General features: G+C 43.5%; 2 protein-coding genes and 1 long non-coding RNA gene across 5 annotated transcripts; 2 read left to right on the top strand and 1 right to left on the bottom strand.

The window, feature by feature from the left end:
• Nucleotides 1–560: 560 nt before the first annotated feature.
• On the top strand, nt 561–9233 carry LOC118284262. 3 transcript variants are annotated; one of them, XM_035607027.2, is made up of 10 exons: nt 561–794; nt 2488–4010; nt 4091–4290; nt 4604–4730; nt 5052–5108; nt 5364–5477; nt 5582–5624; nt 7941–8033; nt 8221–8344; nt 8437–9233. In XM_035607027.2, the coding sequence occupies exons 2-10, from the start codon at nt 2523–2525 to the stop codon at nt 8558–8560; spliced, it is 2370 nt and encodes a 789-aa protein (XP_035462920.2). In that variant the 5' UTR covers nt 561–794; nt 2488–2522; the 3' UTR covers nt 8561–9233. The 3 variants fall into 3 exon arrangements, with proteins under 3 accessions (XP_035462920.2, XP_035462921.2, XP_035462922.1); XM_035607028.2 differs by lacking the exon at nt 7941–8033 and having other exon boundaries at nt 562–794; XM_035607029.2 differs by lacking the exons at nt 7941–8033; nt 8221–8344; nt 8437–9233 and adding an exon at nt 5759–7725 and having other exon boundaries at nt 564–794; nt 5582–5709.
• LOC118284276 lies at nt 7687–8371 on the bottom strand. The gene is made up of 3 exons (XR_004784793.2): nt 8209–8371; nt 7916–8047; nt 7687–7803 (listed from the first exon to the last, which is right to left on the bottom strand). It is a non-coding gene; the product is annotated as an uncharacterized LOC118284276 (long non-coding RNA).
• Nucleotides 9234–10612: 1379 nt separating the features above from the next.
• Nucleotides 10613–24037, top strand: LOC118283627 (actin-related protein 2-B). Its single transcript, XM_035605843.2, has 9 exons — nt 10613–10771; nt 13027–13137; nt 14929–15144; nt 15625–15697; nt 17246–17382; nt 17750–17899; nt 19506–19651; nt 20260–20392; nt 22302–24037. Exons 1-9 carry the CDS (start codon nt 10628–10630, stop codon nt 22470–22472), a joined length of 1281 nt encoding a protein of 426 aa, XP_035461736.1. The 5' UTR covers nt 10613–10627; the 3' UTR covers nt 22473–24037.
• The last annotated feature ends 1874 nt before the right edge of the window (nt 24038–25911 follow it).

Genomic DNA, 25911 nt, shown 5'->3' with positions numbered 1-25911 from the left:
TTGGAAATCATATGGCAAAATGGTTGCCCATATGTACCAATCTCCAAATATGTGGCATAATGGAGTGCAAAGGGGAAAAGTCAAATCAACTGAGCAACACATTTTCAAAGATTCCCAGTATGTTTCAGAGTTGATTTTAAGATTTTACTCACGACTTTAAGGCTCTTAGTGTCCATGTTATGTTACATACATCTGACTTTTTAGTACCCTGAGCACCAGCTCGTACTTTGAGTTCCTTTCTGTCCATGAATCCTGGTTGAAAACTAAAAGGGACTGAGCATTTGCATTCAGGGCCCGAGGCTCTGCAAAGATACGGCCGAAGAAACTAGGTCGGCTACTAAAGACATATTTTTACTGGAGAGTTTTTTCTTTGATATGAATTTTCTTTGAACTGTCTTTTGAACATTTATAACTATCAGTTGATTTTCTGACTTTTTAAAAACCTCCTCAGCAGGCAGCACACACACACACACACACACACACACACACACACACACACACACACGCCACCAAGCACCTTGGCCAACAACAAAGATCGTCTATTTCAAAGAAGAGTCACTCCGCTCTATAAAAATGGACCCCGCTCATTTCCCCACTTCTCCGCACTGCTCTCTGGCCGCAGTTGGTTGATTTTCGTCTCCTGGAAACGGGGTCGTAGTGACACGTCTTTTCTTTTTCCTCCTCCGCCTTCACAACCGCCCGGTGTGTCCACTTCGCACAGAGGAGGATGTTGAGAGGTGATGGAGACGGCGGCGCACGAAGAAGTGACATCGAGGCAAAGTGAACGAGTGTCGGTAAATGAATTAAAACGAATGTTTGAAAAAAAAAAAAAAAAAAGCCGCGGACGCCGTGTTGCCGACACCGTGTTGTTGGTTGTGAGCTAACAGCTAGCCTCGTCTGGATTAGCTTGTCAGCGGGTTTGACAGGTCGCGCTGCACTAAGCTAGCGCGCGTGTCTCTGTCTGTGTGTGTGTGTGTGTGTGTGTGTGTGTGTGTGTGTGTGTGTGTGTGTGTCCGTGTTCTAGGCTAATCAGTCGCCGTGTTGTAACGAGATACAGCGGCAAACTCGCCCCGTTGCCTCGGCTCCTTCACTTAGACCTAATTCCACAGTTCATTCGCCGTTGACAGCTAGTGATCATCCGATGTCCCCGACCAGCTGTTAAGGACGACGATCTCTTGTTTGTCTTGGATCGAGAAGCCGGAGGAGAATTCAAGTGGATTTGTGTTTACCGACCAATTATACCAAAAAAAAAAAAAAATAATAATAATAGACATGTCTAATCTTTTGTTGACACAAGGCAGCAGGTCGTGTGTTTGTGTTGGAGGTTTAATCTACAGCCGGTTTGAACTGTTCGTCTGAAGTAGCACACAGCTGCAGGTAATGTTTCCTGTATCAGTTTACTGACTTCACTGGCACCGACAGGTGCTGTGCATGGAGACTCTTTCCACTGTCATGTGGTTTTATCTCCATCGGATGCCAAAGAGCCACACAAAAGAGGACACGTGATAGATTTATGAAGTTCACATTGTTGTGCAAAAGTCTACAGAGTCCAAACTGAAGAAACATATTCAATTAATACTGTCATGTTTGCTTTTGGTATGTTTTAACTGGTGATGCTTTAATGTATTGTCTAGGGTTTTAAATGTTTTCAGAGATGACATAAGGCTTTGAATTATGGTACTAAATGAATGTGTATAGCAATCATCAAAACCAACATTACAAAGGGCTTCGTGGATTATTTTTCAATTGATGTGATGAATATTCCCTTGAGTGATTCATTTATCCTTCAGTGTTTAAAATGAGCCAAAATTACTTCAATTACTCATGTTAAAGGCACAATATCATATTTCTATCTATCTATACAGGATGAAATAAATCGTAACAATGTGTTCGGCATGTTCATGTGAAAAATTGAAATGATAATTTGATTATTGGAATCAACCAGAGTGATTTAATTTACCGTCAATGTAGATGATGCCAGGTGAGAATCTCAATTTCTTGTGAGCGTTCAGACTCAGACCCTGGGTTTTCAAACTGAAACTGACTTACATTGATTCCCCCATTGAATAATCGTTGAATCAGCTCATTGATTCAGCTTTTTTTTCAACGAGCAAAAATAGAATATCTGTAAAACAGCGTAATGTCTAAAATCCAGAATGCATAAAACAGAATAATGAAATCGGTATTTTCACAAAAGAATTTGGCTGAGATCTCCAAGCAGGTCAATCTTTTTGTTGTTGTTGATTTTGGTGTAATGCAGAATATTAATTGTCTCAAAGTTGACCCAATAAAACACACAAACCAAACCCACATGAAGCAAATAACTAAGCACACACACTCGGAGAGAAAGAGAGTCTGTGAAAAGACTGAAAGTCTTGCACGGAGCATTTAACCATCATCAACACACTGAAATGTTCTGTTCTCCACCAAACACGCTGTCGTTCACAATGCTCTTTCTTCCTGTTCTTTTCACTTTCCACTTCCCAGGTGCATGAGGCCTTCAGGTCCCTCTAGGAGAACCCATGGAGCCATACATAATCCCGTTCCACTCCTCCTCCCCTCCTCCGCTAGATGATGATGGCGATGGGGAAGCCGGATCGGAGGACGACGAGTTTGGAGACTTTGGGGGATTCTGCTCCCCTCCTGGCATTGCTGATTCTACTAAGCCACCATCCAGCCTCAGAAAGCCGCCTCCTACCACAAAGGCAGCCACCCATCCACCCAGCTGCAACATTAATCACCCAGTGGAACTTCCCCAAACTGTACCCACTTTGAGCTTGGGTTCCGGCAGGGCCCAGGTGGACGTGGAAGAGCAGGGTAGTAATGCTGAATCAACTTTGCACCTCACAAATGGATATGCGGAAGGAGACCACAACTCTGGGGCCCATGGGGCTTCTGTGGCGGCTACTTGCTCTCCCACCGAGGAAACAGGATTTGCTGATTTCACTGTGTTCGCGGAGCAGGCAGCCCACCCCTGGTGCTGTGGCCTCACTCCCTTAGGCAGCGCAGAGGCGTGGGCCGGCGGGGTGGAAGGGACAAACTCGGCCAAAGAAATCTTTGCTTCAGGTCGTGAGGCGGTGATGGAGTCTGAGCCCAGATCTCAATGCGCCTATAAGGCTAAAGCAAACGTTTGCACTAAAATCAAGCACTGTGAGAAAAGAGATGCGGCAGTCGAGCCACCGTCTCAGGACCATCAGCCTCAGGAAGCCGCAGCAGCGTTGCGATTTCCATCGGACCAGCCTCATTTTGGAGAGGAGGTCGGAGGCAAGCGTGGGGACAGTTGGAGGGAAATGAGATATCGTTTGAATTATTTACAAACCGCCGAGTCGCAGGAGGACGAAGGGTCAGAGAAAGGCGGAGAAAAGACCGTCCCCCAAACAATCTGTGTGTACGAGTCGGAGTGCTCGGAGGACTTGGCATCCGTCTGCGACGATTTTTCATTCGAAGGTGTTTCCGCCGAGTGGGAGCCAAATGTTTCATCTCTGGCTTCTCTAGGGGATCAGAGTGACTTGGACCGGACTGACGATGAGGATGAAGAACTGGGAAGCAACTGGCATTCGCACGCTTTCGGCAACAGCAGCAAAGCGGCAAATCTCAGCCAAACTGAGGCTGAGCAGGCTCCTCATCGCTGCGACCAATCTTTGACTCAGGAAACTACTGCTACCTCCAACCAGCAACACTCCATAACGGACGCAGAGGACGAATTTGCGGACTTCAATGACGGTGGCTCTGAGCATCGCAGGGACCGAGATTGGGTCCAAACCGCTGACGTGAGGGTGCAGAGCCTCGGGAGCCTCCCGCCCAGTGACAGCTTTGCTGATTTCTGCTCGGCACCCACGCAGGAGGAGGATGGAGGAGAAGGGTCGTGGGCAGAGTTCCAGGATCAGAGGGCTCCGGAGGAGGGAAGTCGGCAGCCAGACCGAGTCAGCAGCCTTCAGGCTGATGGGAATACCGAGGAGGAACAGAACAGGGTGGGACAATGTGGAGATTCAAGGCGAAACAGCTGTCAGGTGGGAGACATTTCAATGAATAGTTTCTCACATAAACAAAGGTTTCTAGACTGATCTTTCAATTTTTTCCCCCCGACTAGGCGTCATTGTCCCGCCGTGTCCTGCAGCTCCTCTTGGCTAGTTTCCCAGAGGTTGTGGTCCCTACTCCAGAAGGTGAGGAGGAGGAGGAGGAGGAGGAGGAGGAAGAGGAGGCGTTGACTCTCGGCGCTCTGCTTCACAGCAGCCACCTCCCTGAGAGTGAGGAGGAGGAGAAGATGCCAGAACTCAGCGGTGCTCAGTGGTGAGGAAAACCTCCTGAGTTAGGAAAATGGTGGTGGATATATTTGTCATTTTGACTTCAAAAGAAAAAAATCTTACTACTTTATTCAGTGTAACTATACCATAAATAGTAATTTATGTGGTAATGCACATCATCTCTTGACATGTTGTCTTAGTTACAAGCTCCACTGAAATTTAGAAATGTGGTTACATCTGGTAAATAGTGCGACTCTATAACGTTTCAGATTTACTCTCATCGTCTCTTTCTAAAAAGAATCATTGATGCTGTCTCTGTATGACACGTGTTGCTTTGTAATATTCTCATCATTTCCCAGGCTACAGCGGGGCCTGTGGTGGCCACGCCAAGATGTCCACAGTGCAGTCGGCCTCCAGTTTCAGTGGGGTGGTTCCCACACAAACCGGACCCTGCTCAGGTGCCTCGGCGTGGACACAAGGAACATTGTGAGTTTGGCGAAACATTAAAAAACTGCGGCATCTTCTTCACCAGTTACAGAGTTAGAAGGTGAAACTACTACTTCAGGGATCAATGATCAACCCATTTGACTTGCAGTTAAAAACGGATTTGCAGTATCACAAGCTGTCACTCTCCTGGTGGTTTGCATGTAACTGTGAGATCATTGTACCGTTGCACCAATTGTAAGACGTTTTAGATAAAAAATCAATGGTGAATCTGAGTTTTTACACTTCGGCACTCCATTGTTTTAAGTTACGACGTATTGCGGATATGTCTTCACATTATTCTGTGTCCTTACCTCCTGAAAGGTCTTCATGGGCATGAAGAAGCAGCCAGTGGCTGTGCCAGCTTTCGCATCCGGCCTGGTGAGTCAACTGCAGGAAAATGTGAAAAGTATTAATTTGTTTTTTAATTGAGACGAAGGATTGTAATGTTGTAACATGACCAGTTTGTGTGTGCGATAGAAAACCCTTAAAAAAGTTATTTATATGTGTCAATCATGGCAGCTACAGTATAGGTTCTATATCTTTATGTCTCCACATAATGATATAGAACTTTATGTGAAAACTTGCATTTTCTTTATTTTATTTTATTTGCGTCCCATTTTTATAATCCGTCAGGGAATGCTTGAGCCCACCAAAGACGCCGTGCCAGCTCTCTGTTCAACAGGATACCCAGCGCGAGAACCTCCAGGGCCCCAGGACATACCACACCCCTCAACAGGCTCAGTGCAGGTAAACCCCTTCGAATTGGTTTGACTAATTTCCAAGAGCATAACACATTAAACATGCGAAGCTGAAATGCTGTTATGACTCATGTAAACTTCTTCTCTCTGTAGGAGCTGGACTGGAGCAGCCGTGGCCTTAGCAGCTCTCAGGACGGTACGTCCCCTCGCCGAGCCCCTCACTTCTGGGGCCGGAAGTAGACTACCAGCCATCACTTAATTACACGGCTTCTTTCAAATAAGCCAAAAACCTTTTGAGAGTTTACTCTGGACTCCTCCTCACCTCCTCCTGGGGGCTTGTCTGCTTCTTTTGATTTGCACTGTTTCCCCTCCACTCAGGTCAGCTGTGGTGGGTGAGCACGACATTTTGTGAAAATCATGAATCACACAGTTGCAAAATCATGTTGGTGTCATGATTTTGTGCACACAGGAAAACCTTCAAACGTGAAATTGAACTTTTGAGCCAAACAGAAAAATTTGTCCCAATTGCTCCTAAACAGTTACAGGGGAAACACTGTACTGGCTTCCCTTTTCTCCCTCCTTCACTGACTCTAGTGTCTCATCTTTACCTGCTGCCACCTCCTCATTCATTTATCTCAGTATTTATCAGTCTCAGTTGAGATGGGGAAGTGGTGAACACCTGATGTGGGTGACGGCAACTCCATTTAACGGACAATTTTTTTTTTTTTTTAGTGGCGAGCAGTGTCAAAGTTGAAATGCTAACTCTTACCCAGTGTTAATACAGCGGTGTACCTTTCGTTCAGTGCGTGGCGATGTAGCTTATGAATCATCTGACAGTATCATCTAATCTTTTGGCTTCTTTTTTTTCTTTCTTTTTTCTTTTTTGATTGAAACTGTTATTTGCTTGTAAAGGGTGTTGTTGTGCCCTCTGCTGTGTTTGAAGAAAATCAAAGATATTACTGTAAGAAGTGAACACCACAGGTGTTGAGTATCATTCTTTGCTCAGGAAATTTTTACTTATTTAATTCAGTGAGATTCAGACGGAAGTGTTTTGTTTTTTTCTATTTTATCCCTAAATAGATCTAACCAATATGATTAAAAAAAACAAGGAAAAAATACCAGCAAAAAAAGGAGGAATTAGCATGTTGTCGGTGTCCTTACAACTTTTTGCAGCAAAATTATAAAAACTCATATGTTGTATGCTTATTTTTTAAAGTTAAAGAGTTAAATCTAAACATGTATTGGCTTAACCACCAAAAACGGAGATTTCAAAAAAAAAAGTCACAGACAGCGCTGTCTGTGCTGCAGCATGAGTTTGAGGCGGGTAACTTGAAAATTTGCTAAATATAATAAATAGATATATAATAACTTTGTATCACAGCCAGTTACTCGTAAAGATTAGGATTCAAAGATTCAGATGTTTGTCACATAGTGTGAAGAAACAAGGTCATTCACATCAACAACACAAGCAAGAAAAAGGTTCAATATCAAGTATTAATATAGTGTTGCAGTAATAAAGTATTCACAGCAGAGGGCAGCCACAAGGTCAAATATTTACCATAATAACAAACTGAATGAATTAAATATTAAGTAAAACTGATATTTCAGGCAAAAAAATACTAATTACTCCTTATATTTTATTTTTATTTGTTTGTAGTCTGGTATATTTATTTTTTCATTTCATTATGTTTGGTTATAAAAAAAGGAATATATATATATATATATATATACCTTTGAAGTTTGATTTATTTTTTATTGCTATTAGGTTTAACATGTGCAGGGGACTACTGTCATAATAGAAAGGAGTGATGTATCCTAGACATTATATAACAAGTAAACAAGATTAAAAAAATTGTGAAGCGGCAAAATGAAGTTGAGGTTAATGCTGCTTTCAGTTTTTTTCTTTTTTTACTCGGTGCACTGAAGCATGCACTCTATCAGCATGCCGAGTACAATGAAGTGTTTGATTCCAAAGAACTTGATATTGTGGAAAAATTATCGACTCCTGAATTCCACTTTTTCAGTATTTCATTACCAATCAAGAGTCTTTCTACAACAGTTCTGAAGCTGCAACTTCAGCATTTCATAATGAGTTGTGCCTTTATGCCAGCAATTATTTTCTAAAAAGAAACAAACAACAACAAAAAGTTTTGTTTTCCAAATGGTGAAATTCTTTTTGGACTGTAACTTGTGTTATTTATTTATTTAATCAGATTTACTGCTCAAAATCCAGATTTATTGCACTGCAATAAGTGGGAAATATACATGTAAATACTGAAATAAATCAGTTGATCCTTTTTCTGCTTGGTTTTGCTTCTCTTCGGACTTTGATGCTGCACGGTGTCTTCGATGTCACGGTTAAGGGCCCTTTGAATCTGAAAAAAAGGATTAAACATTAGTCAGAAGTGTATAGTTCTTCCTCATCTTCATGCTTTTCTTATTCTTTTACGAATAAGAAATCAGGCTTCCCCCATTCCCCATCCTCACCCGCTGTCTCCCCGTGCTAGAATAGGCTGCTTTGCTCTCAACCTGGATTATTTTGGTCCTGAGGAGGAGAGTAGATCCAGCAGCCGCAGCAGCAGCAGCAGCAGCAGTCCTCCACCAGGTCAGCATGTGAAACTGCAGAAATGTAGATTCTGTAAACTGTGCATTGTTCCGTGTACAGCTGCTGAATTTATAGCTTGTGTTGTGTGTGTGTGTGTGTGTGTGTGTCCATTTGACGCTCAGCGATTGCTTTGCCTCGTTGCGTAACCTGTTTTGTGTGTGTTTGTTATACACACTCGCATGTAAAGGAGTTGACCGTGAGCTGTACCAGTTGACCATCAGCAAACTGGAAGCCGGCACGAACAGCCGCCACCTAGTGGACACCTTGAATCGCCTGATGTCGGATGCAGAGAGAACCAGCACTTCAGTCAGGTCAGCTCAGGAGTTTCTGTACATCCATGTCGTTTGTTTGTTCTGTTTCTACTCATATCTTGAAATACTCATGCTCTGTGTGCGTGTGTAAGGACACCACAACGGGATGAAGAGGTGAGCAAGGAGGCTCGCAGGGTGATCGCTGGACTTCCTAACCTGTCCTTCATGAAGACCAAGGTCCTCATGTTCCCCAGCATCCTCGTTCCCGAAGAGTGACGCTCCTCAGTTTTACAGTGACTTGACTTTTTGTACTTGAAGTTGTTCTTTCTGCTTCCATCAAAATACTCTACCTGCTCGCCATCTCCACTCTAAATCCCCAAAAGATTAACCTTGTAAGTAAAGAGGCAGAATAATTAACAATCATTAATTTCGATGAACAGTAATCACCACAGTGCAGAGATGTAGGTCTGCAGTTTTAAGCTTGTTTGTTTCACACAAACTATTACTCTTGTGGCTTATTTTGGTTTAAACTGACACACAAGCACAAACGTATTCACTCTAGAGACTGTTACAGCTAAGTCACCAAATTGAATTATGTTTAACTCTGTATTTATTTATTTATTTCTATTATGAAACATCATTATTTCGGATGAAAAATGATTATATACTGTACAAACATCATATACGAAGGTGATATGGGTGACATAGCGTGGCCTTCATGAAGATGTGTTAAATGTTTTAATTTTAAAAATGTTGAACTTTCTTTTCTTTTCTTGTTGATCGTCAGCCTGTTAGGTTGGTTTCTTAGTTTTCAATTGCAATTTTAGTATTTTTTTCCCTCTTGTTCACAAAAAGGTTTGAGGAAATACTGTATCTCAGCAGGCTGATTTTAAAGCGCTGCAAATGACAGTAGTAAATAAAACAACTGAAACTCCTACACTTGTTACTACACAGGTCGTTTGTGACTTTTCATTCCTCATCTCGACTTCTCCTGTGAACATTTCATACAAACCACAAGGAGACACAAGATGATAAGAGACTAATAGGACCATGAGAAGACACTAACGACTACAAGGATGAAACAACCACAAAGATACGAGACAACTCAAGAATCATAGAATGATTAGAGATTAAAATAACAGAGTACTAAGAGACACAAAATGACGAGAGACAAATAGGACCATGAAGAGACACGAGGAAAAGTGACACAAAAAGGGAACAAGGAGACACAAAAAGGGAACAAGGAGACACAAAAGGGGAACAAGGAGACACAAAAAGGGAACAAGGAGACACAAAATGACAAGAGACAAATAGGACTATGAGGAGAAACAAGGAAAGTGACACAAAAAGGGAACAAGGAGACACAAAAGGGGAACAAGGAGACAAAATGACGAGAGACAAATAGGACAATGAGGAGAAACAAGGAAAGTGACACAAAAAGGGAACAAGGACACACAGAGGGGGAACAAGGAGACACAAAAGGGGAACAAGGAGACACAAATGGGGAACAAGGAGACACAAAAAGGGAACAAGGAGACACAAAAAGGGGAACAAGGAGACACAAAGGGGGAACAAGGAGACACAAAAAGGGAACAAGGAGACACAAACGGGGAACAAGGAGACACAAAAAGGGAACAAGGAGACACAAAAAGGGAACAAGGAGACACAAACGGGGAACAAGGAGACACAAAAAGGGAACAAGGAGACACAAAAAGGGAACAAGGAGACACAAAAAGGGGAACAAGGAGACACAAACGGGGAACAAGGAGACACAAAAAGGGAACAAGGAGACACAAAGGGGGAACAAGGAGACACAAAAAGGGAACAAGGAGACACAAACGGGGAACAAGGAGACACAAAAAGGGAACAAGGAGACACAAAAAGGGAACAAGGAGACACAAAAGGGGAACAAGGAGACACAAACGGGGAACAAGGAGACACAAACGGGGAACAAGGAGACACAAAAGGGGAACAAGGAGACACAAAAAGGGAACAAGGAGACACAAAAAGGGAACAAGGAGACACAAACGGGGAACAAGGAGACACAAACGGGGAACAAGGAGACACAAAAGGGGAACAAGGAGACACAAAAGGGGAACAAGGAGACACAAACGGGGAACAAGGAGACACAAACGGGGAACAAGGAGACACAAAAAGGGAACAAGGAGACACAAAGTGACTACAAAACCCCTTCTTTTTACACGCTGAAAGTTAACAAAGAATCCCATTTAGCTGAAGCATCATTTAATGTTGTTTCTAGAGATGAAACCAGAGCAGGAGCGCGAATCAGAACACATTTCTCTCGGAGGGAGTGTCGGTGGTTTCGAACGGCTCCGTCACCGGATGGGCACCGTCCCCTTCCTCCCGGGTTGGTGTGTCTTCCTTCCGGCTCGCCGAAGAAAGTTAAGGGAGGTTCAGCGGCAACTGGGCTTTTACATAATGGACAGCCAGGGAAGGAAAGTGGTGGTCTGCGACAATGGGACCGGGGTAAGTTGGCCGCTTTTGGTCTCGACGCTCCGTCGGCGGCGAGGGGTGGGTCGGGTGGGGGGGGGGGGGGCGCTTTGTTTGAACGGCGCCGTACGTGTCGAGCGATTTTTTCTGAAACAGGAAGTGGCGGTGTCAGCGTCCGAGCTAGCTAGCTAGCTAGCGTCAACTGGGTGGGTAGCTAGCCAGCCTGTTAGCAGGCTAATTTTCATTCATCCAGAGCCGTCGCGGAAATAGCGCAGATAGTTCGCGCTGTTGTCCGGTTGAGGACTAAACACACATCTGTGGTTACAGCCCCTCTCAGCTCGCACAGCCCTCAATTTAAGTGAACGGCTAATTTGGCCATAAACGCTCATTACGCTACGGCGGCTCGCTAGCTAGCCCTGCTAGCATGTCACAGCTGACTCGTCTGCTTCCTCCTGTCACTCATTCTCACTGATTCGCTTCGGCAACACGACGCGGACTTTATATTAGTTGTTTTTTTTTTACAGATTCACCATTTATTTGTGTGTGTGTGTGTGTACGTGTGCAATCGGTTCAATTAGCTCGGAACAGCAGCCGATATTTTGATTCAGTTCGCCGGCGTCAGGTGGGGTTGTGCCGTTGAGCTAGGCCTGTGCGGCAGGTGAATTTGAGGAACCCACTTTTAAAAACTGCGCTTTTCCTGAACACGGCCACAACTGCACGCAGAGAAATGTCGCTCAACCGCCTCCTAGTGAAGGTTGTCGACCTCGGGACGAGCCTGTAGGCTGGTTCTGCACTGAAGTACACGTTTGTGGTACTTGTATTTCCATTTTCGGACATTTTGTGGGGTGCCTAAGTATGCTTTTTGAATACAGGGCTACTACATGCAATAGAGGATTTTATTTTTCCCAATTTGATATTGGTCCTTTAAATCAAGCAAACGAGCTGTGCTACTAGTACTACTACTAGTACTACTACTGCAGTGGACCAGATTGCATACGTTTCCCAGGTATGCATCTGCACTCCATCTGCTTTATTATTTTTACATATCTTTGCTGATTAGATTTGGACCCTCAGCGGGTTGTCAAACACAAGTTCCAGCTATAAAAATGTTATGAAAAAGTCCTCATCCAAGTTGGACGAAGTCGGTGCATCTGCACGATACAATCAAGGGGCCAGATTTTTGATATAATTTAATTCATTTAGGGGATTTTTTTTCCTGCAGCATTTGGTTCGTAGGCAAACAATTTTCCCTCCATGCAGCGTGTCCAGCAACCGACACATTGCACAGGTCTGCGCTTATGTTGTTTACTAGTCACCCATTGCTCACAGGTAACGCAGCCTCGGTTGCAGCCAGCAGAGGGACTTCCTGTCTGCACCCTGTCAGGGGTTAAAGAGGATGTTGGCTCAGCAGCATGTTGCTGACTAATATGGACTTTTTTTTTTGTAGATGTGACTTTTTCAACAGCACAGTGAGAGTGCGCGGGGGGTGGGGTGGTATTTGAACCCGTGTCGAGGTTGAATGGAAGAAGAGTACAGGAAGTGAGAGAGTCTGAGCGACGACCAAATACTCCTCCAAAGCGTTTCTTTCACAGACTGCTCACGTACCATTTCACGCCATAACCCACTGTGAAATCTGATAGTGAACTGAATTGTACACTTGCAAATTCACAGGTTCTGTCAGATGAGTAAAGCTGTTTGCTTTGCCTGTTACTATTAAAATTTCAACAAGTTTGCCTTTGTGGGGGCAGGGCTGTGCTGATTGTGAATTTGTTTTTACAAATTAGTCAAACACCACTTGTTGGATTGTCTTTGATAACTCATTCACAATGGTGGGTTGGAAAAAGTCACGTTCTATCGCTTCTATTGAGACTGTTTGAGGTCATGACACTAACAGTACAAATGTAGACGACAACATGAAAGGAACACCACCAAATCACACTGGGTATATTGTTTGTAATAATACAGTTCTCATACCATCTTTTCCTGATAACTGTTAGATATGATATTACTTTAAAACCTTAGTGGTTTTCTACCATTGTGCTGAAGGCTAAAGTAAGTTTTCACTACAGTTGTTCAAACATACTCACACATACTGTTCATACATAAATGTTCTGGCATCGAAGCGTCGGTGGAGACATTCTAATCTAAGTCTAGATGCCAGTTTGACACACTGTTTTAAGCAGGATGACAGTAATGGTGTCTTTCTGTATTGCACAGGTTAATAGCGTCAGTATTTACATTCATTTTCCTAATCACTGTCTCTGTACGTTTCTTTTCCCCCTTTTTTTCAGTTTGTCAAGTGCGGCTATGCAGGCTCCAACTTCCCCGAGCACATCTTCCCTGCACTTGTCGGGAGGCCCATCATTCGCTCGACAGCCAAAGTGGGAAACATCGAGATCAAGGTACGTGCGGATCCGCCCGATGCTCCTGGAAGGATTGTTTGTTATTTGACCACTGGTCAGGAAACGAGTGACGAGACAAAAGTATCGCCCGCAAATAAGAGTGAAAAAAGATAAGCACAATGTCAAAAACACAGGCTGTGTTGATTTCACTGTGAACTATCTGTAATATTTTTTGTTGAAGTCTACTCTAAGAGTAAGCAGCCTAGTTCAACTCTGAAATGTAAAACAGAATCAATCCTTTCACCACAAATTCTACTGCACTTTTTTCCACCTCTAAGTATAAATAAGATTTTAGAGAATCTTCACCAAATGTGAAATCTTTGAATCAAGACTCTCATGGGCAAAGATCGGTTCGTTGGCAGCAGAGGTTTTAATTGTTTGTCAATCTCCCATTATTATTTCAGCATGAATCCTCTCTCTACGCCTCTACTGTTCTTTCCAAGTCTTTTGTTTATTCATCTTTATTTCATATCTACCCTGCCTTTCCTCCATGTTTTGTCCCCCCCCCGTCCCCCCCCCACGATGAAGTAGAATGCCCAGAAGATGGTAAGTTCAGGTTGGTGTGTGCCTCCTGTGCTTGCCTGCTCCGGAGAGTTGTCATGTTTTGATCTCAACGAAAAACCCAGCTCATATTTTGTTTTAATTTTTTTTCTTTCATGGTTTACTCACACAATGACTCCATTCGTGAACATCCCAACTAGTTGGCTGATTTTAAAGCGTTGTGTTTTGAGTTGTTGGTCAAACGGGTGGCACAGAGCACGATAGATATACAGCGCCTCGCGTTAATGCACTCCTCCTTCCTCCAGGCTAAGTGTTGCAGAAACGGCTGCGATGAATCACAGGCCAGCTGTTATCGATGGGAGTGCGCTAAAAGAGATTTTGGACCAGTTCCATTTTTCACCGTGTCTGATCTGCTGGAGGATCCTGACCGCTAACAGCCGAACCCCCCCACCCCCATCCTGCTGCTATTTATGGAAAGAAATAATCACAACCATTTCAGCTAAAAAAGAACTTCAAATGTCAGCTGCAGCTAGAAAGCTCGGCGCAAAATGTTAAACGGTCTTTATGTGCATGTGTCGCAGATCTATTGTCTTCACCTCTACGAAGCAATGCACGTATTTAAGATGTTTCACTAATCTCAAAGTGTTTCACCTTTAACAAGTGCAGAGGAAGAGTTCGCATGGCAGGCAGCTGAAGTTTGGAGACAGAAGCACATCTGTTTTTTTCTTTCTTTACTGTTTTTTTATTATTTTTTCATCGGGACCACATGGAGACGATGCCTGTGGCTGGTACTTTGTTAATGCCAAAGCACACAGGATGAACCCATAAAATGGCCGCCGTCAGTGGATCCTTTTGAAGTCTCCAAGTGGAACGTGAGATGCTTGACTGTGTGGCTAACACTGAGCGCTAACCCCCGGCGGTTTGTTTACATGGCCAGGCTGCGCTGCATGCAGCTAGTTGAATGGTGCTTAAAAACAAGTGGTTCACTGTAGCTGGAACGGGAAGTGTTTCCGGGTGGAGATGCATGGAAAATAATTGCCTTGATGATATGCATGCTGGGTAAACGAATTTCAAAGTTAAGAGTTGTGAATTCACCAGACAGTCGACTCGTCTTAAGGCGAGTGATTATAGCTGACCAGCAGGCAGGCCCAAGGGGGGACGTTGAAATGGCTGATTTTATAGCCTTAACTAATACTTCAAGTGACACTAAATGATCCGAATTGGGGCTTCATATATTCATATATCTAAATATGTATCCGTGTTGACGTTTGTTGCCTCTCCACACTCCAGGACCTGATGGTCGGGGACGAAGCCAGCGAGCTGCGCTCCATGCTGGAGGTCAACTACCCCATGGAGAACGGCATTGTCAGGAACTGGGACGACATGAAGCACCTGTGGGACTACACCTTCGGCCCCGAGAAGCTCAACATCGAGTCCCGCAACTGCAAGATCTTGCTGACGGAGCCCCCCATGAACCCCACCAAGAACCGAGAGAAAATCATCGAGGTATGATGACATTTGTTTTGTGTGTGTGTGTGTGCGCAGTGATAAGTTATTTTTGTAGTTGTGTGAGGGGAAAAGAAAAGGGGAAATTGACTAGTTTATGGATGTCTACTTTGTATCATTAATTTGATGTTGCACTATACTTGTTCACTAAATCCAGTTAATGTCACTACAATTGTTATAAAGAGTAACGATAGGTCTGCAGTGTCTAAATTACTTGATTGGTGTCCTTTTTACTAGAACAATACTATACATGCATACAATCTTCAAAATGGACGTTAGCAGAAACACAATCAGCATGAGACATGACAGGAAATATATTTTATGGCATTTAGAAGTGAAGTGATTTCTCTTCTGCATTGTGCTTCAGATAATTTCTGCTTTGTGCTTTTGTGCTCTTTATACCGTACATTTTAATTTTTTTTATCAACAAATAAACGGTTATTGTTGTTACCGTCTGATCTTAACTGGCCTCTCCTGCAGGTTATGTTCGAGACCTACCAGTTCTCAGGAGTCTACATTGCTATTCAAGCTGTGCTGACACTGTATGCCCAAGGTAAGAACACACACACACGTACGCATAATTTGGCTCCTCACACACTGGGGGGCGTGAGGAACTAACAACATGAACATGTTAAATACTCGCCTGCCAATGTTTTCCCATCACAAATATGCATAATGTCAGATATGCACATTTGCCAAAGTTCCAACACTTGTTTGAATATATTCACAAAAGGTGATTTCCTCAGAGAGGAAGATGGATTCAGCATCATCCTGTGGTGAAGATTTGTCTTCCTCTCATGACAAATAAAGAGGAGTTTTTGGGTACATCCAATTTTAGAAAGTTGAGAGAGAGAAGATTAGTTCCACGGCCTCATACAGGAGCTGAGCTCTATCCACGACCCAGTTCCAGATGTAATTTAGGAAGTTGCTGGGACAGATGAGGTCCTGCCGGGGATGATGGTGCCTCCTCAGAAAAGGCGGACAACTATACCAGGATCCTGTCGTCCCAGAGCAGCGTCTGACAGTCTGTCTGACAGACAGACAGACAGACAGACAGACAGACAGACAGACAGACAGACAGACAGACAGGAAATATATTTTATGGCATTTAGAAGTGAAGTGATTTCTCTTCTGCATTGTGCAGTCTGTCTGTCTGTCTGTCTGTCTGTCTGTCTGTCTGTCTGTCGTACAGCCTAAGCTGTTGTACAACCTTTTTAATACACCCTGCAAAAAACATTTAAGTCGCTCATTCGATGTATAATATTTGCCTTCTGTGTGAAAACACACATGACAAAAACAACTGTTCATCAAACATATCGTTATGCAAAATTGTTATAGTGACTACCATTTTCCTCATCACATCATTTTAGTGGGTGTTGGCTTTCAGTTTTAATTGTGTAAATATTCCTGTGTCAGTATTTGACTACCACACCTTTGTCAAATAGTTTGTTAAAAGATTTTTTTTATGACTGTTCTGATACCAGATGTGATGTTGTGTTGGCAACACAAAGTCTAGACAGTCACATGAACAATCCCTTTGACACAGGTGGTGTTAAACTCCACCTGTCTGCCGCCTGAAGCAGGATCAGACGAACTCTTAAGACCATCTGCAACTACAATTAGACCCATTGTGTTTTGAATATGCAAAGCCTTTCGTGAGGTCTGTGCACTGCTCAGCCATTTTGTGTCTGAATTCACTCTTCTAACTAATGAGCCGTTATTAGCAGTAGACTGTTACATCAGACATGTTTACCCCGTCGACAAGGTGAACCACAAGTAGCCAAAAACTCACGCCGGATGAGACTCAGATAAAATAAAATGAGATGATCCTGAATTGTTCCCACCATGGCGGAAGTAAAAATAGTAACATCAACTGAAGAGTAATACATAAATGAACATGCAATATAAACACAAGGAAATATAAAAGGTAGGAATAATATACACAATATAGGGCCACTGACTGAATTACTAAGGTTAGGCTTTAGTTTAGGTTAGGATCAAGGTGATGCAAGGTGTTAACCTTAGGTTTAAGTCTTAAGGAAATTCATCAAAATCAATGTTACGTCCTCTGGAGTCATAGAAACGTGTGTTTGTTTTTTAGGCCTCCTGACTGGTGTGGTGGTCGACTCCGGGGACGGCGTGACGCACATCTGTCCGGTGTATGAAGGATTCAGCCTGCCCCACCTGACGAGACGCCTGGACATCGCAGGCAGGGACATCACCCGCTACCTCATCAAGGTATCCAGTCTCTGAGTAGCGGGGAACACTACGAAAAACTAGTGGTGCAAACAAGACAGTTAGTCAACAAAGTATTTACTGTGCAAATATGTTTTTTTATTGAGTTTTAGAAATCATGTGGATCGCTTTTCAGATAATTGATAATGAGACTTAACTGGCACTGCACCACCATGAAGTTCAGTCTCTTATATTGTTATTTTGGGAAGGGGAAAATATCGTCATCCTCTTTGTAAAATCAAGTAACAGGGTTTTCATTTTGAGAAGACTTCCCTCAGGGAATCTCAGTACGTAACTCCAAAGAACGATGCCTCTTGACCTTCCTCACCTTCTCTCTGCCTTTTTTCTTTTCCGTCTCCCACATCTGCAGTTGTTGCTGTTGAGGGGTTACGCTTTCAACCACTCTGCAGACTTTGAGACCGTGCGCATGATGAAGGAGAAGCTCTGCTACGTGGGCTACAACATCGAGCAGGAGCAGAAGCTGGCGCTGGAGACCACCGTACTGGTGGAATCATACACGGTAGATACTTATTAATGTTTTAACGTTCAACATAATGACACGACAATCAATCTGCGTAGACTTAATAAAAACCGACGGGCACATTAGTATGGCATCAGTGCAAAGATTTGTTGGTACATTAATTCTATAAATACCGACAGAGGAAGTGACGTTCTGCGTTTTTTCGTACATGTTTGTGCGAGTTGTTTCACGGGGCTGTTTAATTGCCTCTTAGTATATTATATAACCTGGTGTTTGTGATTTTAGGTCATCAGGTGTTCAGACACGGAGTTAAACTTTTAGCTGCTGCCCTCACACTGACACTGTCCCTAAATCACTCAGTAGGCACTAAAAAAAAAAAGGAAATATAATGACGTCACTGTCCCCATGTTTCCTCCTGTCACATCTCTATTGAGCATTTTCATAAAACGGTAACAAAGAACAACAACTCATTAAAGAAAGACAGTGAAGCCTGAACATGAGTGTAAAGGAGGACAAAGGTTTAATTTTTCGGTTGTGAAATAACGACTAAAAACGTGGGGAGATGTCAAGCAGCTGTTTTTCATGTTGGCTGGTTTTTACACACAAACACATTTACAGCCCTCGGGGGGTTCTCGTTTTTGTTTTATTTACACTTTTTTTGTATTTTTGTAGATCTTTTTATGCGAGCCACATGCTCCACACGTTTCACATTTCTGCTTAAAATAGCATCGTTATTCCCCGAATCCCCCCCAAAGGGGGTTTGTTATTCAAAAAATGGCCACGTTTTAAAAACAGTTCGAAAACTAACGGGAGGTAACTAAATCTGTTCTTGTGCCGATGTTAAGTGGACCACCACATGCCCGTTGTTGGCACCGCGAGAGACCAGGGCAGCACTTGCCGACTAACTTGTTTTCTCTGGGACTCAAACACACGGGGGGGAAGGTGCTCCTCCGGGCAGGCCTTGCTTTTCTTTCCGAGGCACCTTCAACCCCTCCGAGGGGGAACCACAGAGTCTAAACGCAGGACGGCGCAGTCTGTGTTCCTGCACGCCTTGGCGAGCACATGTTGTGTCTCGGAGCTCACTGTGACCATGTGTGTTTGGGTTAGTGTAGGCGTGAGCGCGTGTGTGAAGGTGTGGGAACACGTATGTGTAAGTATCGTTCTGTGTGTGTGCACGAGTGGTGCCGAAGACAAGGAGGGCAATTGACTGCGGCCGAAGGGCCCTGAACTGCCGCGTTACATCATTTCCTGTGCAGCCACATTGCGGCTGAGGCTGGGCTCCACTTCCTCCCGCTGCCCCTCAGCTGAATGAAGCCTTTTTATAGTCGCACACACGTTAACTCTACTCGGTTTGGAGCCGACACTCTCTCCTGTGCTCTGACTTGCTTTACTATATCACCAGAGTTTCGTAGGATTTCCTTCTCAGGCTGCAGTGAACACACACACATTTTAAAAGTTAGAACTTCCCGTTCATACATCACGAAACCAGAAGATCCATCTCCGTTCTTACATTCCAGAATTTAACACCCTTTAGCTCTTTCGGTTGAGTCACACATTCAATCCTACCTCTTCAAGTGGTGCCATTCTTCCTTCTCCCTCCCCCCCTCCCTTCTCTTTTCATCTCATGCCTCCCACACATCTCCAGCTGCCAGATGGTCGTGTGATCAAGGTGGGAGGAGAGCGGTTTGAGGCCCCGGAGGCTCTGTTCCAGCCGCACCTCATCAACGTGGAGGGAGTCGGGGTGGCCGAGCTGCTCTTCAACACCATCCAGGCGGCCGACATCGACACCAGGTGAGGCCTCGCTGCGCCGTCGACTGGGATGTGCAGATACTGACAGTGTTTCCTCTCAAACAAATATTAATACACAACATTAACAAGTCACAGTGGAAAGAAATGGAGTATTTTAGACATCAAATGATAGTTCTTTCACACTGGAGTTTAGGGCTGCACCTAGCGATTATTTTCACAATCGATTAATCTGTCAAAAAAAACACAAACCTTATTTGGTCCATAAAATGTCCTAAACTGTGTTTTGTTTTTATCTCACACCAAATATACTAAGTTTATTGTCATAGAGGAGCAAAGAAATCAGTAAATATTCACATTTAAGAAGCTGAAATCACAGAATTTTAACTTCCCCCCATAAAAATCACTTTAATTGATTAGTCTTAAGTTTGTAAGAGTGATTTAAAAAAAAAAAAAACAACATTATTTTAGTCGCTTATCTGTCTTGAAAGTTCATCTTCAGCGATTGCGGACTTAAAATGTGATCAAACAAAATATGACGGCTACATTATTTGTATGCTTTTTTAAATTTTAAAGATGCCGTTCTTCCTGTCTACATGTTGCTGGGTCTCGACCTGCTCTCACCCCCTTCTCCGTGTCTTCCCTGTCCTCAGGCCTGAATTCTACAAACACATCGTGCTGTCAGGAGGATCCACCATGTACCCGGGGCTGCCGTCCCGCCTGGAGAGGGAGCTCAAGCAGCTGTACCTGGAGCGCGTGCTCAAGGGAGACGTGGACAAGCTTTCGGTGAGACGACCGGAGCCGTCAACGCCTCTTTTCTGTGTCATGTCCACGTAACATTTAGTCTGTGTCATCTACTGTCTGATGAGAGCTTTTTTAACCGCACCTGGTACTCTCAGAAATAATATTTCTACTTGATCCTATGAGTTTGTTTGAATAAGCCTGGGTGGAGTTTCCCCACATGTGAAAGAGCGGTGAAGCTACAACCACCACAGGGAACATATACGAGACAGTTCAGTGAGTAAACTGTCACTGACGCCTGACACTGTCTCCTTTGTTCCTAATGGGGACGAGTCCACAGTAGAATAAATTAAACATCTCAAATGAATGTGGTTTAGGAGCAACGTTTTTATGATAATGGGAAATTTCTATCTGGTGCACTCTATGTGACCTACCACCAGGTGGTGCCAGAGGCTAACAGGGAATGAACTTAATCCAACGCACTTTAGTCTCAAACCTATTCACTTCCAGACGATAAATATTTGTTTTGGAAAAAATATCACCACATTGCATTTCCATCTCCCGAAGACACGGAGCTGTTTTGTAAACAAAAGGTCCGCAGATGACTCACGAGTTCGATTGAACGCACGTCATTCTCCAGCTTCGCTCTTCTGCCCACAAACTGCAGCCGACCGCTTTTGTCTCAAAATTGTTTATCTCTTTCTTTCTCTTAACGGCACCGTGTGTAATCCACACGTCTTTCAGGAAAAAAGCACCACAAATTTGGACAATCCCGGACGGATCCAAAATCATATTTACACTAAACACCCGGTTGCTTATTCGTAGTCAAGTTTTTCATAGATAGCAGAGGCTGTGGTCGATTCCAAGCTCTGACGAGGTTTCACAGTGTCCTGCAGCGTATTTCACTAAACTATTTCTTTATGCAAGACGCTTAAAACATGGCAAAACACAAACCACCTCAACTCCTAAGCGTTAACTCTCGGCTGTTTGTTTGTCGCTGCCGTTCTGTTAGGAGAGTTTCAGCCCACGTGAGCAACAAACGGAAGCTGCGTCTTTTGCCCTATTTGGTGATGAAACGAGCGTCCGGACGTTCTGATCATACAGACAGACCGAGGATGGAAGTGGATTGTGTTTTCATAAGAAGTTCACATTTTTGTTGAAGAAGCTGAGCTCAGCTGTCTTTAAGCTGAAACCACTGAAGATTGATTTTTGAGCCGAGCATCACTTTACAGCAAATGAATATGTTTTACATTAACAGCTGGTCAGAAGAGACTGTAGCTCTCCTCAGCCCCACAGAGCCTTTCAGAATAAAGTAATTCTTGAGTTGCTCAGGAGTCGGTGGAGACAAAAACAGAGCTAAAATATTGGAGTATATTTTGGCTAATATCAGCTGACAACATAATGAGCTCTGTGTCTGCTGGATGTTTAAATAGGTAAATGGTAACACGTTGCTTGGTGTCAGTATTGTCTTGTTGTGCAATGTTCACAAAGCATGTCCTTCAAAAATAATGTGAAAATGCTTCATATGCCACTGATAACCTCATAGAGAAGATCTCATATCAAATATGATTGTCAAAATGATGCACTTATCTTTTAGTTGTCACCCTAAATATTAGTCCCGCAACTTTTTTTATTTTTAAATTTGACTCGTGTGTTGCTGCAAATGCAGGTTGAGGTTGAGCAAAGATGCCGTTGCCACAGAAATGAAGAACTGCTCCTGAGTTTTGGCAGCAATTACAAATAAAAGTTTAATGTCGTCGAAACTGTAACGGAAATAAACAAGATCTGTATCATACTGGAGTTGAGGACAAAAACAAAAAGACAATGGGGTCACCTCGAGCAGCGGTGTTGGAACACTCGCCCTAGTCGCAGGTCTTTTGTCTTTTGTCACGCAGGATCGCCGCCTCCTCACACACGCGTCTCTCTGTCCTCCCCTTCTTTTTGTGTCTCGCAGAAATTCAAGATCCGCATCGAAGACCCTCCCAGGCGAAAGCACATGGTGTTCCTGGGCGGGGCCGTGCTGGCCGACATCATGAAGGACAAGGACAACTTCTGGCTGACCCGGGAGGAGTACCAGGAGAAGGGAGTCCGCGTGCTGGAAAAACTCGGCGTCACCGTCAGATAAAGCGGACACGCACAAACACAAACGCACACACACACACACACACACACTCGCACGCACGCATACACACGACGACGACATGCACACATTCCCCCCCCCCCCCCCCCCCCCCCATCGCAGAGTATATATCTATTTATCCCTCTTCTTTCTTTCTCTCTCGGCTCTCGACTCTCCTGAACGTCAGAGAGAATCGAGCCGTCGCCGCCTCCTCTCTTTCTTTTTCTCTCTGCGCTCTCCTCTCGGCCTCTCTTCTCCCCTGGTTTGGGATTGGCTCCACACTTTTTCCTCGCAAAATACCCACGATCTCCACCGAAAAACCCCCCTCTCCGCCTTCACTCTTAACTAGGAATAGAAGGGGTTAATATCGCCCTGTACTGAAGGAGAAGGCTGAAACCAGTGCGGGGGTTTGATGTGAACTAGATTTGGCAGGTGAAGCCACCAGTCATTCAGAAAAGTTTTGGTCTCCTCCTCCTCGATTTAACGTCCCGAGGGGATGAATAAAAAAGAAAATATTGATGCAAAGTTTCTAAGCAACTCACGAGGGTCTGTAATATCACAATCAGGGTCCACCACCACCATGTGTTCCAGGTGAGCGAGAACTGATCATAGTTTAACGTCGGGTTGTATTTTTTTTTTTTAAATTATAAATGATATCATGATTTTTCTTTTTCTGGGAGAGGGATAACATTTTTTTTTCTTTTTTTGCTTTTCCTTCTTTCGTTGGATGTATGAGCTCATTTATATCTTTAAATCTAATTTTCTTTCTTTTCTTTTTTTCTTGCTGTGCACTACTACCATTGTAAATGGAGTGTATAGCGGTAACAGAAGTTCCTCCATGTATTGATGAAGAATTAATGGTTGATTTAATAAAGGGACAAATACGCAGAGTTATTGAGCCCCCGCCCCCCCCCCTGAGCTTTGACATCGGTTGTGTGACGGTACTTTCTTTTTGGGGGGTTGGGGGGTTTGCGGTTGGCGTTACTATTTGTTCCTCGTCAGACGGACTGGCCTCTGCCTCCTCCTCCTCCTCTGGGCGGGAGTCTGAAGCCGAACGAACGGGTGCGAGCGGTGCGACTGAAGACTGCGACCGCGCCGTCTTCGTGTCTCACCTGTGACGTTTCCTTCAGAATCCACCCAAGCGACGGAGGCAGTCGCCGAGGCCGCCGACGAGACGGATTCGAATCTGGGCACAGAGCAAACGAAAAACTGGGAAAATGAAACGGTAATTTTTTGTTGTTGTTTTTGTTTTCTTTCTTCTTGAAGTTGAAATGCTGTTGAGACCATATTTAATATCTACAGTCTTTTCGCTCCCAGCGGTTGACTTATTGATTACTGGAGGCACTTCTTTTTTTTTTATTTTTGAGTTTGATTACATATGTATATTTCCTTTTTTTTCTTTTCTTTCCTCTTTCCATGAACGTCTTATCCAGTCAAGTGCCAAGTGCAGTTAATGTTAACTGGATCTCATGTTTTAATGTCTTTCTTTTGTCACGTTTTTTTATTTTTCCTGTGTTGTTCATAGCATAACTGCCTAACGCTGATTTAAATAAAAGAAAAGTGATTTATAAGGATTATTGTGCGACTGTTTTTCTGAGTCTGGAATAAAATCTGGAGCAACAGAAAAACTTGGAACACATGCTGATATCAGAGACTCGTTCTAAGATAATATTGTGCTCCATGAATCTGGCATTTTATAGGACTTTACACGGTAGTACGATAATTTATTTTTACAACCGATTAATTTCCCTGTAGGTTTTGCTCAAGCGTAGCTGTAATTTGGCGAAAGCTTAGTGGCTGAGCATTGCAGTACTTAAATATGATATGAAGATGGAGAAATCAATGCAACTGACAGTGATCTATTATTTTTTTTTGGCCATATCTCATTGAAAGTATTAAAAGTGCATGTGTCACCTGAAGGGCTGCAACAAAAAGGTTTTAATCATCTATAATTAAGCCATTTATGTTCCCAATTAATTGACGAATCATTTCAGAAATCGGTTGAAAATAACATTACACTTTCCTTGAGGTCAATTTGGCATCATAACACGTTTCAAAATCCAAATCTACTCATTTTATATTCACAAAGAAAAGCAGCACATTCTCACCTTTGAGAATGTGGAACCATTTTGACTAATTCGACCCTTTAGCTTATTGACTCTGGTCTTTTCCAGAGAGCTGGAAGGGGGAATCAGATGAGTAGATGGAGAGACAGGGGAGGATGGAGGTGTGAAGGTGATGGAGGAGGAGGAGGAGGAGGAGGAAAGCTCGGCGTGGAGCAGGAAGAGGAAGAGGAAATGGGACAGTGGCAGAGGACTGGCGCCACCAGAGGAAGAGGCTCTCTTTCCAGTGCCTGAAATAAAGAGCTCTCCCAGACCTCTTCCGGCCTCGTTCCATTTTTAATCCCCTTGACTCTTTGCCACTTCCCCGTCGACCCTGACCCGTTACCTCTGATGTGCCGTTTGAAGTTTCCTCCCCGTCGGAGCACAAAGGGACGACGCGGAGGTGGGAAGCAGCCAAGGACACTCGCTCACAGTCACAGAGCTGAAGGCCGCCAGACTTTGAACATCACCTGCACCGAGTTTCACAAAGAAATGTGGCACTTTTTTTTTTTTTTATTACAGTTGAAGGCAACTCTGCAGATCCAGATGATACATTCGTTACCAGATAAGCTACATGAATTTTGCTCTTGAGGGATAAAAACCTCGACCAAATATCAACTTTTCATAAACTCTTGAAAAACCACAAACCTAATTCAGCTTGATGGCTGAGAATTTGACACATTTTAGACAAAGCATTTCAGTTGTGAATACACTTTGATTCTCCGCTTTAAAGCCTGTCTTTAGATAAAATTAAATCGAAAAATCTGGGCATTTTTGTGATTCCATAACAACCGGGCAAACATGATGAAATGAAAGCTCCGGAACAGCCCACTAAATGGACCTGAGATTGTTATTCAAAGAATTATTATCTTCTTTTTGAACCTGTTGAGCATTAAAATGAACATCTTATAAGTTATTTTACTACTAGTTATAATTTAAATTTGTCTTGGTACTGATATGTTACCATGCAATGTTGCATAAGTGCTATATCAGTCAGAACTTGCTTTTTTAAAGCATTTCACGGTTTGAACATTTATTTTTTAAGATATTCGATGGACTTCAATTATTTAAAAGGACTTTTTTTTAAAAACAATTCTGTGTCTCACTGTGTTACTTATATGAAAGATTGTACTACTTTTATCACCAGCGGCTTCCAATTTGCTCATGAAACAAAAAGCTAAAAAGCTTAAAAACATGTTCCACAGGGTGGGAGTAGAGAGGCGCTCTCTCTCCGAGCAGAGTTTATCTCAGGTGCAAGGGCTTTGAACTCGGACGATCCTTAAACACAAGTGGGCCGGAACCATTGACTGGGTCCTGTTTTCCGGGCGAAGTCGGGGGCCAAA

Source organism: Scophthalmus maximus, chromosome 10 (genome assembly GCF_022379125.1).
Source record: "Scophthalmus maximus strain ysfricsl-2021 chromosome 10, ASM2237912v1, whole genome shotgun sequence".
Taxonomy (NCBI): Eukaryota; Metazoa; Chordata; class Actinopteri; order Pleuronectiformes; family Scophthalmidae; genus Scophthalmus; species Scophthalmus maximus.
Note: the sequence above shows the minus strand (reverse complement) of the source record. Positions and strands in the feature narration are given on the sequence as shown.

What these genes read in the sequence shown, in the direction of transcription:
- LOC118283627 (XM_035605843.2), top strand. Translation starts at nt 10,628, where the DNA reads ATGGGCACCGTCCCCTTCCTCCCGGGTTGGTGTGTCTTCCTTCCGGCT. An exon ending in TGGGAAACATCGAGATCAAG is followed by an intron (nt 13,138 to 14,928) that starts GTACGTGCGGAT and finishes TCCACACTCCAG; the next exon opens with GACCTGATGGTCGGGGACGA. An exon ending in TCACCCGCTACCTCATCAAG is followed by an intron (nt 17,383 to 17,749) that starts GTATCCAGTCTC and finishes CCACATCTGCAG; the next exon opens with TTGTTGCTGTTGAGGGGTTA.
- LOC118284262 (XM_035607027.2), top strand. Translation starts at nt 2,523, where the DNA reads ATGGAGCCATACATAATCCCGTTCCACTCCTCCTCCCCTCCTCCGCTA. An exon ending in CAGCTTTCGCATCCGGCCTG is followed by an intron (nt 5,109 to 5,363) that starts GTGAGTCAACTG and finishes ATAATCCGTCAG; the next exon opens with GGAATGCTTGAGCCCACCAA. An exon ending in CAGCAGCAGTCCTCCACCAG is followed by an intron (nt 8,034 to 8,220) that starts GTCAGCATGTGA and finishes TCGCATGTAAAG; the next exon opens with GAGTTGACCGTGAGCTGTAC.